The sequence below is a fragment of the Poecile atricapillus genome, chromosome 34, assembly GCF_030490865.1.
Source record: "Poecile atricapillus isolate bPoeAtr1 chromosome 34, bPoeAtr1.hap1, whole genome shotgun sequence".
Classification (NCBI taxonomy): domain Eukaryota; kingdom Metazoa; phylum Chordata; class Aves; order Passeriformes; family Paridae; genus Poecile; species Poecile atricapillus.
Genome location: NC_081282.1, coordinates 3,796,975 through 3,813,091, shown reverse-complemented (window position 1 = coordinate 3,813,091; position 16,117 = coordinate 3,796,975). Strand labels below are relative to the sequence as shown.

At 61.4% G+C, this 16,117-nt stretch overlaps 2 protein-coding genes across 6 annotated transcripts; one reads left to right on the top strand and one right to left on the bottom strand.

The window, feature by feature from the left end:
• Positions 1 to 1,089: 1,089 nt before the first annotated feature.
• On the bottom strand, positions 1,090 to 7,711 carry TLCD3B (TLC domain containing 3B). Of its 2 annotated transcripts, XM_058860926.1 has the most exons (6): positions 6,892 to 7,709; positions 5,987 to 6,186; positions 3,537 to 3,620; positions 2,837 to 3,053; positions 2,643 to 2,738; positions 1,091 to 2,062 (listed from the first exon to the last, which is right to left on the bottom strand). In XM_058860926.1, the coding sequence occupies exons 2-6, from the start codon at positions 6,166 to 6,168 to the stop codon at positions 1,790 to 1,792; spliced, it is 852 nt and encodes a 283-aa protein (XP_058716909.1). In that variant the 5' UTR covers positions 6,169 to 6,186; positions 6,892 to 7,709; the 3' UTR covers positions 1,091 to 1,789. The 2 variants fall into 2 exon arrangements, with proteins under 2 accessions (XP_058716910.1, XP_058716909.1); XM_058860927.1 differs by lacking the exon at positions 5,987 to 6,186 and having other exon boundaries at positions 1,090 to 2,062; positions 6,892 to 7,711.
• Positions 7,712 to 7,945: 234 nt separating this feature from the next.
• Positions 7,946 to 15,868, top strand: ALDOA (aldolase, fructose-bisphosphate A). 4 transcript variants are annotated; one of them, XM_058860922.1, is made up of 11 exons: positions 7,947 to 8,054; positions 10,698 to 10,750; positions 11,578 to 11,699; positions 12,130 to 12,341; positions 12,702 to 12,756; positions 12,864 to 13,024; positions 13,269 to 13,352; positions 14,304 to 14,478; positions 15,165 to 15,364; positions 15,620 to 15,747; positions 15,779 to 15,868. In XM_058860922.1, the coding sequence occupies exons 3-10, from the start codon at positions 11,588 to 11,590 to the stop codon at positions 15,713 to 15,715; spliced, it is 1,095 nt and encodes a 364-aa protein (XP_058716905.1). In that variant the 5' UTR covers positions 7,947 to 8,054; positions 10,698 to 10,750; positions 11,578 to 11,587; the 3' UTR covers positions 15,716 to 15,747; positions 15,779 to 15,868. The 4 variants fall into 4 exon arrangements, with proteins under 4 accessions (XP_058716903.1, XP_058716905.1, XP_058716904.1 ...); XM_058860921.1 differs by having other exon boundaries at positions 15,620 to 15,868; XM_058860920.1 differs by lacking the exons at positions 15,165 to 15,364; positions 15,620 to 15,747; positions 15,779 to 15,868 and adding an exon at positions 14,665 to 15,158 and having other exon boundaries at positions 7,946 to 8,054; positions 14,304 to 14,533.
• The last annotated feature ends 249 nt before the right edge of the window (positions 15,869 to 16,117 follow it).

The window sequence follows — 16,117 nt, the reverse complement described above, 5'->3', positions numbered from 1 at the left end:
TAGAAACCTATTTGTATGTATTTATAACCCTTATATATCTTTATATATTTAATATATATATTTCTATATTGTACATTTTATTTAAAAGCCCTGCCTCTACCCAAATAAAAAAAAAGCAAGCTTTTATTGTAAACTAGATTTAAATAATTCTTTTCAACTGAGATTTATAGTTTTTATTTATGCTATATTTTGTATATATTCCTGTATTAATTCTATGGAATATAGGTTAAAGCATATTACAATAACATACATAAGATTACTTATCTTTTAGATGTGTAGATTTATGGACATTATTTCTATTATGTATTTTCTATTTATAGGGCCTTCTACTTTTACATTTATATCTTTATCTATTTCTCTTTCTATTTTTCTGCTTTTTGAAATTTGCATTTCTTTCTATTTTAAACTCTATAAATTCATTCACCGAACACATCAGAATAACAAAAATATAAAGCCCTAGACAACCCCAAGTGCAGAACGCACTCGTCTCTATGGAACTCATCTCTATGCAACTTAGAGACACAGAAATTTCACTTGGTGCATTTTAGTACCTCATGGATGCACAGATGTGTTTTATACACTCATATTTTACAGGGAAGTAAGAGGTGGAAAAACAAAAGCCACTTTCTTAACCCTAAGCCGTTCCTGACATAACAAAACCCTAACGACGGCGTGCACAGAGAGGGGGTTTCTTTCCAAGGGAATTTAGAGAGATCCATTCCTGTTCCTTGCCAATGCCTACCGTAAAAACCAGAAAAACTCCACAGGTTTTTGGATTCTGCATCCAGCCCTCGCAGGGAATTCCCTGGCAGCTCGGGATCCCCTCTGGGCAAGGGTACCCGGCACGAGCCCTCCCCATTCCCCGCTCACCTTGCTCCTCCAGCGCAGCGCCTGCCTCCCTCTGCCGGGGACCTCGGCGTGCCCCAAGGGACAGGGGAGCCCCCCAGTGCCCACCCCGTCCCCCTCAGCCTTTGCTCCTCACCCCCAAAGAAGGCACAGAACAACTCCAACTGCCCTGGACAGCAGCACCCTGCTTTATTGGAAGCCCTTCTAGGACTAGACCCCCTCCCAAAAAGGAGCTCTGCTGCAACAAGAAAAGGGGGGCAGGTGCCAGAAATCCCTCCCCAAAAACCCCAGGCACAGGCCAGAGGCAGAAAGAGGGAGTGGTGGCAGAGAGGACACGGGAAGAAAAGAAAGGGGGTCCCGGGGAGGGGACCGAGACTGGAGTGGGGGACACTCAGGGTCACTCAGGGGTCACTCGGGGTACCCTTGCCCCTCCCCCCCCAACAATGAGGCCAAGTACCCAAAAGTGCCCAGAAATCCTTTAATGGGGGAGGGGAGGGGAAGGGGGACCCACAGAGACCCCAAAGCTGCCCCACAGACACCCCGGGGTGCCCCATAGAGACCCCGAGACCCTTCCAGGTGCCCCATGGGTGCCCCATGGACACCCCCAGGCACCCCAAGACCATCCAGACCACCCCAGAGATGACCCAGGACACCCCAGAGCCACACCGGCGTGCCCCATAGAGACCCCAGGACCCCTCAAGGTGCCCCACAGGCAACCCAGGACACCCCACAGTGACCCCAATGTGCCCCACAGGTGCCCCAGGATCCCCCAGGGTGCTCCACAGACACCCCAGGACCCCTCAGGATACCCCCCCAGGCACCCCAAGACCATCCAGACCACCCCACAGATGACCCAGGACACCCCAGAGCCATCCCGGGGTGCCCCATAGACCCCCCCCCGGCCACCCGCCCCCCATCTCCGGGCCACGCGCCCCCGCTGGGCTCAGGGTGGCCGGGGCGGGCTCCCCGTGGGTCGGAAGAGCCGCCAGGCCCCGCGGCAGATGAGGCCGAACCAGTAGAGCTGCGGGGCCGCCAGCGCGGCGGCGGCGGCGTTGTAGGCCGGGGGCAGCGCGGCGGGGACGCGCAGCAGCGACAGCCCCCGGTGCCGCCCGTAGGCCCAGTACAGGTACGGGAACAGCAGCACGCGGCAGCCCAGGAACGTCACCAGCAGCGCCAGCCCGTTGAGCTTGTGCAGGGCCGTGTGCTGGCGCCGCAGCTGCGGGCACAGCGCGGCTCCGTTACGGGGTCCCCACGCCCTTATGGGGTCTCCAGGGCTTGGGGGGCATGGTGAGACCCCAAAAGTTCCCGTGGGGCGAGGAGGAGGGGAGAAATCTGTGGTGGTCGCATCTCGGTGGGGTTTGGAGGAACCAACTGGGGGTGGGGAGGGGGGTCCCAATGTTGTTATGGGGTCTCTGGGGTGGGATGGACACAGGGAGACCCCAGAAGCCGTTATGGAGTGAAGAGGAGAGGAGAAATACACATCGGTCACATCTCAGTGGGGTTATGGGGGACAACGGGGATTTTCGGGACACTCTGGAAGGGACCCAGGGTGGGATTTGAGGACCCCGATGGATCTGGGGTTTTTTTGGGGGATTTCAGGGAATATTTTGGGATATTTTGGGGGATATCAGGGAATATTTTGGGATACTTCGGGAGTTTCAGGGTTTGGGGGGATTTTTTGTGGATTTTTGGTGGGGTTTGTTCCATTTTTATGGGATTTTTTCGGTTTGTTTTTGTTTTATTTTGGGGCTATTTTGGTGATTTGGGGTATTTGGGGACACCTGAGGACATCTCACCAGGATGAGGACCTTGCCCAGGCACACGAAGGGGGTGCTCAGCTCAGCCATCAGCAGACAGCCCAGGAAGAAGTCGCCCTTGCCCTGCCGCCACAGCTGGGGGACACCTGGCCGTCACCCGGGTGTCCCTAAAGGGTGACACCCAAGTGTCCCCGAAGCACCCCAGATGTGCCCAGGTGCCCCAGGTGACTCACGGTGGCCACGGGGAAGCAGACCAGCACCATGGCGGCGTGGTGCAGCACCATCAGCAGCTCCTGGCGCAGGAAGGCGGCGGCGGCGGCGCGCGGGGCCAGGGGAGCGTCCCCGTGTCCCTTCACCTGGGCGCGCTGCAGGTGGCACAGGTACATGGCGTACACGTCGTACACGAAGTACGGCACCGCGAAGGGCGGGTAAGCCGCAGCCAGCCAGTGCCTATGGGACAGGTGAGCACAGGTGTGTCCCAGATGTGTGTCCAGGTGTGTCCCAGGTGTGTCCCAGGTGTGTCCAGGTGTGTCCCCAGGTGTGCCCAGGTGTGTCCCAGGTGCATCCAGGTGTGCCCCAGGTGTCCCCAGGTGTGTCCCAGGTGTCCCCAGGTGTGTCCAGGTGTGCCCAGGCGTGCAGAGGACCCCAAATTCAGGGACTAAGGTGTCCCAGGTGATCTTGGGGACCAAATTTAGGGGTCCCAGGTGACCCAGAGACCTTGGGGACACCGATTTGGTGTCCCCAGCTGTCCCGGGTGATCCCCAGGTGTCCCAGGTGACCTCGGAGACCTGAGTTTGTGGCTCCCACTTCCTTGGGTGACCCCAGTGTGGTGTCCCTAGGTGATCTCCAGGTGTCCCCAGGGTGTCCCCGCAGGTGTGTGAATGTCCCCACGGGTCTGGGGGTGTCCCCGAGGTGTTCCCGGGTGTCACTCACTGGTCATCGATGACGTGGTGGCAGGAGCTGGAGATGATGTACCCGGCTGTGGAGGCCATCACTGCCTGCACCGATGACACCAGCCTGGGGACACGGGGGGACACGGGGGGACATCAGGGGACACACACGGGGGGATGGACAGGGGGACATCAGGGGACATCAGGGGACACGGGGGGACACAGGGGGACATCAGGGGACACACACGGGGGGATGGACAGGGGGACATCAGGGGACATCAGGGGACACGGGGGGATGGACAGGGGGACATCAGGGGACATCAGGGGACACGGGGGGACATGGGGGGACGCAGGGGGACATCAGGGGACACACACGGGGGGATGGACAGGGGGACATCAGGGGACATCAGGGGACATCAGGGGACACGGGGGGACACGGGGGGACATCAGGGGACACGGGGGGATGGACAGGGGGACATCAGGGGACACGGGGGGATGGACAGGGGGACATCAGGGGACACACACGGGGGGATGGACAGGGGGACATCAGGGGACATCAGGGGACACCGGGGGACACGGGGGGACACAGGGGGACATCAGGGGACACACACGGGGGGATGGACAGGGGGACATCAGGGGACATCAGGGGACACAGGGGGACATCAGGGGACACGGGGGGACACAGGGGGACATCAGGGGACACACACGGGGGGATGGACAGGGGGACATCAGGGGACACGGGGGGATGGACAGGGGGACACCAGGGGACATCAGGGGACACGGGGGGACAGGGGGGGACACAGGGGGACATCAGGGGACACGGGGGGATGGACAGGGGGACATCAGGGGACATCAGGGGACACGGGGGGACACGGGGGGACACGGGGGGACATCAGGGGACACGGGGGGATGGACAGGGGGACACCAGGGGACATCAGGGGACACGGGGGGACACAGGGGGACATCAGGGGACACGGGGGGATGGACAGGGGGACATCAGGGGACATCAGGGGACACGGGGGGACACGGGGGGACGAAGGGGGACATCAGGGGACACGGGGGGACACGGGGGGACGAAGGGGGACATCAGGGGACACGGGGGGACATGGGGGGACGCAGGGGGACATCAGGGGACACGGGGGGATGGACAGGGGAACATCAGGGGACATCAGGGGACATCAGGGGACACGGGGGGATGGACAGGGGGACATCAGGGGACACGGGGGGACATGGGGGGACGCAGGGGGACATCCGGTGACATCAGGGGACAGTGGGGGGACATGGGGACAGGGTGAGAGGACAGACGGGGGACACATGGGAGATGTGGGGGACAGAGGGGACAGGGGGACATCAGCGATGTGTGGGACACAAGGGGACACAGGTACCAGGTTGGCACAGGGGACACGGGGACATGAGGGGACAAAGGAGACACGGGGGGATCTGGGGGCCGTGGGGGGACACGGGAGGGACACGGGGCAGTCCCGAGGGGGACACGGCTGGCACAGGTGACATGCGGGTGACACGGTGGGGGATGGGCTCGCGCTGACTGCCCTAAGCCGTGTCCCCGTGCTGTCCCTGCGCTGTCCCCGCGTCACCGGCCATGTGCTGCGGCTAATCCTGCCCTGCCCCCCCGCCCGAGTGTCCCCAAGCCCCCCCGGATTGTCCCCAACACCCTTCGGAGTGTCCCCAGCCCCCCCCCCGAGTGTCACCAATCCCCCTCCCCTCCCCCCGGATTGTCCGTCCTGTCCCCACCCCCCACGGATTGTCCCCGTGCTGTCCCTGATCCCCCCCTGGCTTGTCCCCAACCCCCCCTCCGGCCTCGCCTTGTCACTGTCACTGTCTCTGATCGCCCCTGCTCAGGCCTGGAAGTGGCCCTGTCCCCTCCTTGTCCCATCTCTGTCACCATCCCTCTTGTCACCATCCCTCTTGTCCCCATCCCTGTCCCCTCCTTGTCCCCATCCCTGTCCCCTCCTTGTCCTCATCCCTGTCCCCTTCTTGTCCCCTCCCTGTCCCCTCCTTGTCCCCATCCCTGTCCCCTCCTTGTCCCCTCCCTGTCCCCTCCTTGTCCCCATCCCTGTCCCCTCCCTGGCCCGGTGCCACGGAGCCATGTCCCCGCAGTGTCCCCAGCCTTTTCCCCGCCCGGGACGACCTCCAGCCTTGTCCCCATCCCTGTCCCCTCCCTGTCCCCATCCTTTCTCTTCGTCCCCGTACCCGTCCCCTGGCTGTCCCCAGGGCCACCTAGCAGCCAGCACGGTGTCCGAATCCCTGTCCCCATCCCTCCCCCGGCTGTCCCCATCCCTCCCCCGGCTGTCCCGCTGTCCCCGCGGGTGTCACCTGGCGGCCCGCACGGTGGCCCTGGCGGGTGTCCCCATCCCTGTCCCTATCCCTCCCCCGCTGTCCCCTGGCTGTCCCACCGCTGTCCCGCTGTCCCCATCCCTCCCCCGGCTGTCCCCATCCCTCCCCCGGCTGTCCCGCTGTCCCCGCGGGTGTCACCTGGCGGCCAGCACGGTGGCCCTGCCGTGGGGACAGCCGGCGATGGCGGCCAGCGCGCGGCGGGCCAGCAGGAAGAGCCCCGGGAAGAAGAGCAGCCCCGGCAGGCACAGCAGCCCCGCGGGCAGGGCCGGGAACAGCGGCAGCGACACCGGCGACACCGGCGACACCGCGGCCCCGGGCATGGCCGGGCGGGGCGGGGCCTGCCCGCCGGGGGAGGGGCGTCAGGGGGGATGGGCGGCAGGGGCACGGAGCGGGGACAGCGCGGGGACAGCGCGGGGACAGCGCGGGGACAGCGGGAGGGACGGCGGGGACAGCGCGGGGACCGGGCATGGCCGGAGGGGGCGGGGCTAAGGGGGGAGGGGACACCGGGAATTGGCGGGGCGGGGCTCGGGGGGCGGGGCTAAGGGGGGAGGGGACACCGGGAATTGACGGGGCGGGGCTCGGGGGGGCGGGGCTAAAGGGGGAAGGAGCCGGGATAGCGGGAATGAATGGAGGGGCGGGGCTAAAGGGGGAGGGGCTAAAGGGGGAGGGGACACGGGGAATGGATGGGGGCGTGGCTGGGGAATGGGTTATGATGTCCCTCGGAGGGGGCGGGGTCTGAGTGGGATGGGGACAACGGGACACTGGGAGGGGACACCGGGAATAGCGGGACAATGGGGACGGATGGAGAGGGCGTGGCCTCGATGCGATGGGGCCAATTTGTAAAGAAAGGGCGCAGCCTCTGTCTGAGGGGCGGGGCTTGTGATGACTGACAGGCTAAATGGGTGTCGCATCCCGGTGAGATGACAAAGGGGCGTGGCTTTAATTGAAGGGGAGGGCCAAATCCAACCCCCCATCCCCACGGGCCCACCCCGTCCCTCCCACCTTCCCCCACTCCGCTTGATTTGCATAAATCTCCCTCTCACCGACACCCGGGCAGGTCTGCGGCCTCCCTCAGTGCCTCATGAATATTCATGTGAAAATGTAAATGAGCTCCAGCCCCTCATTTACATAAATGGCGGCCGCTCCCTCCCCTCAGGCGGCCGCGGCGTCTCCACAGCAACGGAGGCAACGCCGCGCGCGCTGATTGGCCGAGGCCGGCAGCCAATCAGGGGGAATTACCGGGCGGAGCGGGGGCGGCGCTGATTGGCTGAGCGGAGAAGGCCGGGCAGCCAATGGGAGCGCGCGGGGAACGGTTGCCATGGCGACGACGCTGCTTTTGTTGCATATTCATGAGCTGTGCGGAGATACGCCGTGCTAATTAGCATATTAACGATTAAATACGCTGAGTCATGAATATTAATGACTTTTAATGACGACGTATAGGAAAGGGGAGGTGGCTCCGCCCCTCGCGCCACCGAGGCCACGCCCCTTCACTAAGACCCCCCCCCAAAAGAGGAGGCGGACTCAAAGGGGGACCCCAAAATTTGGGAGAGGTCCCAAAAAGGGAGGAGGAGCCAAAATTTGGGGTCCCAGAAAGGGGAGGGGCCCCGAAATTTGACGGGGGTCCCAAAGAGGGGGGGAGGGCCCAAATTTGGGGTTGGGGGCGCCCCTAAAATTACGGGGAGGGGTAAAAGGGGAACCCCAAGAATTTGGGGAGGGTCCCAAAATGAGGGAGAAGGGGCAAAAAGGGAGAGCGGGATTCCACTCCAAAATGGGGAGGGGGGAAAAGGGGGACCCCAAAATTCGGGTTGGACCCGAAAAAACGTTGGAGGAGGGTCCCAAACCTGGGGAATTGAGAGGGGTGGGGGCCAAAAACGGTGGGGGAGGGGCCGGAAAGTTGGAGAGGAGACACAAAAAAGTGGGGGAGGGCCCAGAAGGTGGTCCCCAAAGCAGAGGAAAAACCCCAAAATTGGGGGTTAAATAAAGAGGGGGGGCAAAATCGCCTGGGGGGATTTGGGGGGGGGGAGGGGCGGCCTCACCCCTCCCCCACCATCCCCGCGCGGGGGTGGGGGAGGGGCGGGGCTATTTTGGGCTCCCGAAAGGGCAAAGGGGACCCGAGAAGGTCACGGGGGGGAGGGGGAGCCCCCCCACCCCGATATAAGGGGGAGCCCCCGGAGCCCCCCGCGCCGCCCCCGGACACCCCACGGTGAGTGACCCCAAAAAAAACCCGAAACCCCCCGAGAGCCCCCCAAATCCGCCTGGGGAGGGGGGAGGTTGTCCCCAAATCCTCTCTCGCATCCCAAAAATCCCCCGGGATTGTCCCCAAACCCCCCCCGGCCCCCGAAACTGAACCCCAAAACCTCCTGGGGAGTTGAGATTGTCCCCAGATCCCCTCTAGGACCCAAAAATCCCCCAGGATTGCCCCCAAATCCCCGCTCGGACCCCAAAACTGAACCCCAAAACCTCTTGGGGCGGTGGGATTGTCTCCAGATCTCCTCTCGGACCCCCAAAAATCCCCCTGGGATAGACCCCAAATCCCCCCCGAACCCCAAAATCCCCCGGGATTGTCCCCAAATCCCTGCTTGGATCCCAAAATAGCCGGGGATTGTCCCCAAATCTCCTCTCGGACTCCAAAATTCCCACGGGATTGTCCCCAGATCCCTCCCCGCACCCCAAAACTGAATCCCCCGCCCCCAAACTGAGCCCTCGCACCCCAAAATCGCTCCCGAGCCCCAAAATCCATCCCCCAAACCTGAGCCCAGACTCCAAAAATTGATCCTGGGCATGCCAAAACTGACCGTGAACTCCTAAACCGACCCCTCTGAACCCCAAAACCGAGCCTGAACCCCCAAAATTTACTCAGAACCCCCACGTTCCCCTTGACTCTCCCAAGTGTCCCCCCGGGACCCCCAAAATTGACCCTAGACACCCAAAACTGACCCTGGATCCCAAAAATCCCTCCCAGAAACCCCAAACTGACCCCCCAAAACCCAAAACGGAGCCCTCGGAACCCCCCAAATCACCCTGAACCCCAAAACTGATGCCCCCAAATTGACCTTGAACCCCAAAAATCTCCCCCCTGTACCCCGAAAGTGACCCTCCCTGAACCTCAAAACCCCTGGGACACCCCCCTGCACCCCAAAACAAGCAAGGACACCCCCCAAAATCCCCGAAATCCCTTCAGGATCCCCCCAACCCCCCCCCCCCCGGAACCCCAAAAGTGCCCCCGGGACCCCCAACCCTTGGTGGGCCCCACCGTGACTCAGCTGGCGGCGTTGCCCTTTTAAGACCCCGCCCACTCGGGGCGTGCGCGCGGTGACGTCATTACCACAAGCCCCGCCCTCTCCCCGCGAGAGCCGCAGCGGAGCCCAGGTCGGGGGGCGGAATTTTGGGGTGAAAAAAGGCGATTTTAGGGTCGGGTCGGGAGTTGTGAGGGAAAAGCCTCTGAGCTTAAGGTGGAAAAGGCAGAATTTGGGGTGAAAGGGCGGAATTCGAGGGGAAAAAGGTGAATTTTGGGGGTTTGGGGGAACGTTTTGGGCGGTTGGAGGAGGCGGTGCGGGTAAACGTGCAGGTTGTGAGGTTAAAAAAGTAGATTTTGGGGTGAAAATGGCCCATTTTGGGGGTAGAGACCAATCGTGAAGTAAAAAAGTGCAGGTTTTGAAGTGGAAAGTGCAGATTTTTGAGGTGAAAAGGACAGGTTTTGGGATCCGGAGCAGATATTGTGGTGTGGGAGGAAATCGTGTGGTAAAAAGTGCATATTGTGAGGTAACAAGTATAGATTTTGAAGTAAAAATGAAGTTTTTGGGGTGCAAAATGCAGACTTCGGGGAGGAAATTCTGAGGTTAAAAGTGCAGATTTTAAGATGTGGGAGGAAATAGTGAAGGAAAACGTTTGGATTTTGAGGTTAAAAATGCAGATTTTGAGGTAAAAAAGTAGATTTTGGGGGTGGAGGAAAATCCTGAAGTAAAAAAAAAAGACGAGTTTTGGGTCTGGGGTACATAAGAATAAGAATAAAATATCCAATATACATTGAATAAGAAAAAGCTGATCTGGGGTGTTGGGAAATGCTGAGGTAGAAAGTAATTTTGTGGTAAAAAAATGCAGATTTTGAGGTAAAATTTGCAAATTTGAGGGCTTAGGAAGAAATCCTGAGGTAAGAAAGTGCAGATTTTGAGCTTAAAAGTGCAGATTTTGGGGTGCAAAAGGCGGATTTTGGGGTGGAAAAGTCAAATTTGGGGATGCAAAAGACGGATTGTGGTGTGTAAATATCGAGTGTGGGGGTACAAAAGGCGTATTTTGTGCGTAAATATCGGATTTAGGGGTACAAGAGGCGTGTTTTGTGTGTAAATATCGGATTTAGGGGTACAAGAGGCGTATTTTGTGTGTAAATATCGGATTTAGGGGTACAAGAGGCGTGTTTTGTGTGTAAATATCGGATTGAGGGGTACAAGAGGCGTGTTTTGTGTGTAAATATCGGATTTAGGGGTACAAGAGGCGTATTTTGTGCGTAAATACCGGATTTAGGGGTACAAGAGGCGTGTTTTGTGTGTAAATATCGGATTTAGGGGTACAAGAGGCGTGTTTTGTTTGTAAATATCGGATTTAGGGGTACAAGAGGCGTGTTTTGTGTGTAAATATCGGATTGAGGGGTACAAGAGGCAGATTTTGGGGTGAAAGCCGCGGTGGGGAGGGGAGAGGCTCCTTCTCGGTCCTTTGCTGGTTTTCCTTCCTCCTCCTCCTCCTCCTCCTCCTCCTCCCCTTGAAACGCCCTTGGCGGGGGCGGGGCAGCCCCGGGGCCATTCCCGGATTTGGGGCCCCCCCCGAGCCATTCCCGGCTCTGCTCCCGCAGCTCCCGGACACTCCGGACACCGCTGGACACTCCCGGACACCGCCGGACATTCGGTCGGTGCCCCCCAAAGACTCCTGGGGATCCTCCTCAACTTTGGGGCTTTTCCTTTCCCTCCCCGCCCCACAAATCTTGGGGTTTTTCCCTCAGAATCTTGGGGTTTTTCCCCTCAAAGTCTTGGGGTTTTTCCCCTCAAAATCCCGGGGCTGTTCCTGAAAATCTTGGGGTCTTTTCCCCCCTAAAATTGTGGCGTTCTCTCCGTCCCCAAATTCTGGCGTTTCACCCCCAAATCTGGAGGTTTTTCCTTCTGGAGTTCCGGGGTGTTCTCACCCCAAAACCTGGGGTTCTCCCCCTCGAATTCTTTGGGGTCTTTTCCCCCAAATTTTGGGAGGTTTTCCCCTCCAAATCTCGGGGTTCTTTCCCCCAAAAAAAATCCTGGGGTTCTCCCTCCCCAAATCTTGAGATTCTCCCCCTAAAAATCTGTGGGAGTTTTCCCCTCAAAATCTTTGGGTTTTGCCAAAAAAATTTGGCGGTTTTTAACTCCCCAGATCCTGGGGTTTCCCCCCAAAACCTTGGGGTTCACTTCCCCAGTGCCCTCCCAGCCCTTCCTAGTGACCTCTGATCCTCTCCAGTTCACTCCCAGTGCCCCCAGTGCCCTCCCAGTTCACTCCCAGTGCCCCCAGTCACGCCCAGTCACTCCCAGTGACCTCTAATCTTCTCCAGTCCATTCCCAGTCCCGCCCAGTGCCCTCTGGCTCCCCTTTTGGGGACACCCCCAGGGCGTGGCCGTGTCCCTGCCCCTCCCCCAGCAAGGCTGTGGTCTGTGACGTCACATCGAAGCCGTGACATCACGGCTGACGTCACTGCTGACGTCACTCCCGCAGAGGCAGCAGGATGGCCCCGCCCGTGCCCGCGCTGACCCCGGAGCAGAAGAAGGAGCTGGCGGCCATCGCCCAGCGCATCGTGGCCCCCGGCAAGGGCATCCTGGCCGCTGACGAGTCCACTGGTACCCACTGGGAGGGACTGGGATGGACTGGGAGTGCTCTGGGAGGGACTGGGATGGACTGGGAGTGGTCTGGGAGGGACTGGGATGGACTGGGAGTGGTCTGGGAGGGACTGGGATGGACTGGGAGTGGTCTGGGAGGGACTGGGATGGACTGGGAGTGGTCTGGGAGGGACTGGGATGGACTGGGAATGGTCTGGGAGGGACTGGGAATGGTCTGGGATGGACTGGGAATGGTCTGGGAGGGACTGGGATGGACTGGGAGTGGTCTGGGAGGGACTGGGATGGACTGGGAGCCCCTGCTCCATACCGGGCATTCCTGGTTCCTATTGGAAACCGGCCGCTCCGTACCGGCTCTAATGGCTGCACACTGGTCCAGACCGGTCTGTGCCGGCGCGTACCGGTTCATACTGGTTTGTACTGGTCTGTGCAGGCAGCATCGCCAAGCGGCTGAGCTCGGTGGGCGCGGAGAACACGGAGGAGAACCGGCGCTGGTACCGGCAGCTGCTCTTCACGGCCGACAAGCGCGTGGAGCCCTGCATCGGCGGCGTCATCCTCTTCCACGAGACCATGTACCAGAAGGCCGACGACGGCCGCCCCTTCCCGCAGGTCATCCGCGACAAGGGAGCCCTGGTTGGCATCAAGGTGGGACACCTGGGGACACCTGGGGACACCTGGGGACACCTGGGGACATGGGGGAGGTTGGGTGTTCTTGGTTTGGGTCAGGCATGGAGAGCTGGGAGCAGGGAAACCACATCTAAGGTGGGTTCACAGAGTGAGGTGGTGACACCTTGAGGACACTGCGGGTGTTGGGACACCTTGGGGACATGTGGAGTCTTTAGGACATTGGGGACACTCAGGGGTTGGGTGTCAGGGTCCCTCTGTGACCCAGCTCGGTGACCCCAGGGTGGGGACCCGGAGGGGGACACGGAGCGGGGTGGCCATGGTGGCCGCGGTGACCCTGGTGGCGCCGGTGGCTGCGGTGACCCTGTCGCTGTCCCCCAGGTGGACAAGGGCGTGGTGCCCCTGGCTGGCACCAACGGCGAGACCACGACCCAGGGTGAGTGACAGCCGTGGTGTCCCCAGCGCCACCGCTGCTGCGTCCCTGTCCCCGTCACAGCCGTGGGCCGGTGTCCCCGGTGTCCCCAACGCCGCCGGTGTCCCCAGGGCTGGACGGGCTGATGGAGCGCTGTGCCCAGTACAAGAAGGACGGCGCGGACTTTGCCAAGTGGCGCTGCGTGCTGAAGATCACGGCGCACACCCCGACGCGCCTGGCCGTCATGGAGAACGCCAACGTCCTGGCACGCTACGCCAGCATCTGCCAGCAGGTCCCCCAGTGTCCCCAGGGTCCCCAGGGGGTCCCCAGGGCAGGGGGAGGGATCCACAGGGGAGGTGACACCAAGAGGTGGCACCTGGGAGGGGTTTGGTGGCACCTCGGTGGCCTCAGGCCCCCTCCTGCTGTCCCTACTTCTCCCTCTGTCCTCTCTCTCTTTCCTCAGGCTGTCCTCTGTCCCCTCTCCATGTCCCCAGCGTGTCCCCAGTGTGTCCCTGACGTGTCTCTTGTGTCCCCAGAATGGCATCGTCCCTATTGTGGAGCCCGAGATCCTCCCGGATGGTGACCATGACCTCAAGACGTGCCAGTATGTCACTGAGAAGGTGGGTGGCACCTCTGGGCTGTCCCCAAGTGTCCCCAGTTGTCCCCAGGATGTCCTGCAGCCCTCGGGGGTCCCTGGCTCACTGGGTGACACCGAGAGGTGGCAGCTGGACAGGGTTGGTGGCACCTGGGAGGGTTTTGGTGGCACCTGGGTGGGCTTGGGGCAGCTCCTGGTGTCCCCAGCTTGTCCCGGCTGCACCTGGGAGGGGTTTGGTGATCTCTGGTGTGTCCTCAGCACTGTCCCCAACGTCCCTGACATGTCCCCAGAGCTGTCCCCTGAGTGTCTCTGGCAATTCCTGATGTCCCCAGGTGTCCCAAATACCCCCGGGGCTGTCCCCAGGTGCTGGTGGCTGTGTTCAAGGCCCTGAGTGACTAGCAAGTGTCCCTGCAGTGTCCCTGCAGGGTCCCCAGTGTCCCTGCAGTGTCCCCAAAGTCCCTGCAGGGTCCCCAGTGTCCCTGCAGTGTCCCCCAAAGTCCCTGCAGGGTCCCCAGTGTCCCTGCAGGGTCCCCAGTGTCCCCAGTGTCCCTGCAGTGTCCCCAAAGTCCCTGCAGGGTCCCCAGTGTCCCTGCAGGGTCCCCAGTGTCCCCAGTGTCCCTGCAGTGTCCCCAAAGTCCCTGCAGGGTCCCCAGTGTCCCCAGAGTCCCTGCAGTGTCCCTGCAGTGTCCCCACTGTCCCCAGTGTCCCTGCAGTGTCCCCAGAGTCCCTGCAGGGTCCCCAGTGTCCCTGCAGTGTCCCCAAAGTCCCTGCAGGGTCCCCAGTGTCCCCAAAGTCCCTGCAGTGTCCCCAGTGTCCCTGCAGTGTCCCCAGAGTCCCCAGTGTCCCTGCAGGGTCCCCAGTGTCCCCAGTGTCCCTGCAGTGTCCCCAGAGTCCCTGCAGGGTCCCCAGTGTCCCTGCAGTGTCCCCGCTGTCCCCAGTGTCCCTGCAGTGTCCCCAGTGTCCCCACTGTCCCCAGGTGCTGGCAGCCGTGTACAAGGCGCTCAGTGACCACCACGTGTACCTCGAGGGGACGCTGCTGAAGCCCAACATGGTGACAGCGGGCCACGCCTGCGCCACCAAGTACAGCCCCGAGGAGATCGCCATGGCCACCGTCACCGCGCTGCGCCGCACCGTGCCGCCTGCCGTGCCAGGTCAGTCGCTGCGTGTCCCCGTGGCGTCACTCGCTGTCACTCGGTGTCACCCGGCGTCACCCGGCGTCACTCGGTGTCACTCAGTGTCACTCGGTGTCCCCGCGGCGTCACTCGGCGTCACTCGGCGTCACTCGGCGTCACTCGGCGTCACTCGGTGTCACTCGGTGTCACTCGGTGTCCCCAGAGGCTCAGAGTGAGGAGGAGGCGGCGCTGTCCCTCAGCACCATTGATTGCTGTCCCCGTGTCCCTGTGTCCCCATGTCCCCGTGTCCCCATGTCCCCGTGTCCCTGTGTCCCCATGTCCCCGTGTCCCCATGTCCCTGTGTCCCCATGTCCCCGTGTCCCCGTGTCCCCATGTTCCCGTGTCCCCATGTCCCTGTGTCCCCATGTCCACGTGTCCCCATGTCCCTGTGTCCCCATGTCCCTGTGTCCCCATGTCCCCGTGTCCCCATGTCCCCGTGTCCCCGTGTCCCCATGTCCCCATGTTCCCGTGTCCCCATGTCCCCATGTCCCCGTGTCCCCATGTTCCCGTGTCCCCATGTTCCCGTGTCCCCATGTCCCCATGTCCCCGTGTCCCCATGTCCCTGTGTCCCCATGTCCCCGTGTCCCCATGTCCCTGTGCCACACCAGTGTCCCCAGGCTGATGTCACAGCGATGTCACCGTGTCACTTTGCTGTCCCCACGCAGGAATCACGTTCCTGTCGGGGGGTCAGAGCGAGGAGGAGGCGTCTCTGAACCTCAACGCCATCAACCGCTGCCCGCTGCCGCGGCCCTGGGCGCTGACCTTCTCCTACGGCCGCGCCCTGCAGGCCTCGGCCCTCAAGGCCTGGGGCGGCAAGAAGGACAACACCAAGGCGGCCCAGGAGGAGTACGTGAAGAGAGCACTGGTAGGTGGCCTTGGGGACACCCTGGGGACACTGGGGACACCCCAGGGACACCCTGGGGACATGGGGACACCCTGGGGACATGGGGGTGGGCAGTGGGGTTGCCAGGAGAAGGGTTGGGGTGACACGTGAGGGCATTGGGACCACAAGGACATGGATGGGGGGACCCAGGTGGGGCCTGGCAGGTTGCTGGGGACCTTGGGGACACCGGCGTCCCCAATGTCCCCAACATGCCCTGAATGTCCCCAATGTCCCCAGGCCAACTCCCTGGCGTGCCAGGGCAAGTACACCCCGAGTGGCACAGCGGGAGCGGCCGCCAGCGAGTCCCTGTTCGTGTCCAACCACGCCTACTGACCACTGACCACCGCCTGCTGCCCAGTGACCGCAGTGACCGCCCAGTGACCGCCCAGTGACCGCCCAGTGACCGCCCAGTGCCCCCAGTGCCCCCAGTGCCCCCAGTGCCCCCTGCCCCAGCCCTGCAGTAAAAGGTCGTGGGTGAACTCACAAGGCTTCACTGGGAGTTTTTTTGGGGGGGACTTTTGGAACGGAAATTCGGGGGGTGTGGGGTGGGGTTTGGGATGTTTTAGTCCCAAATTTCCCAGAATCATGGAATCAATCCCAGAATCCCAGAATCAATCCCAGAACCACCAGGGTGGGAAGAGACCTCCGAGACCACGGAGTCCAGCCTGGCCCTGACACCACGGCTGCCCCGCGGCGCTGAGAGCTGCATCCCGAATATCCCACACTGACTGACAC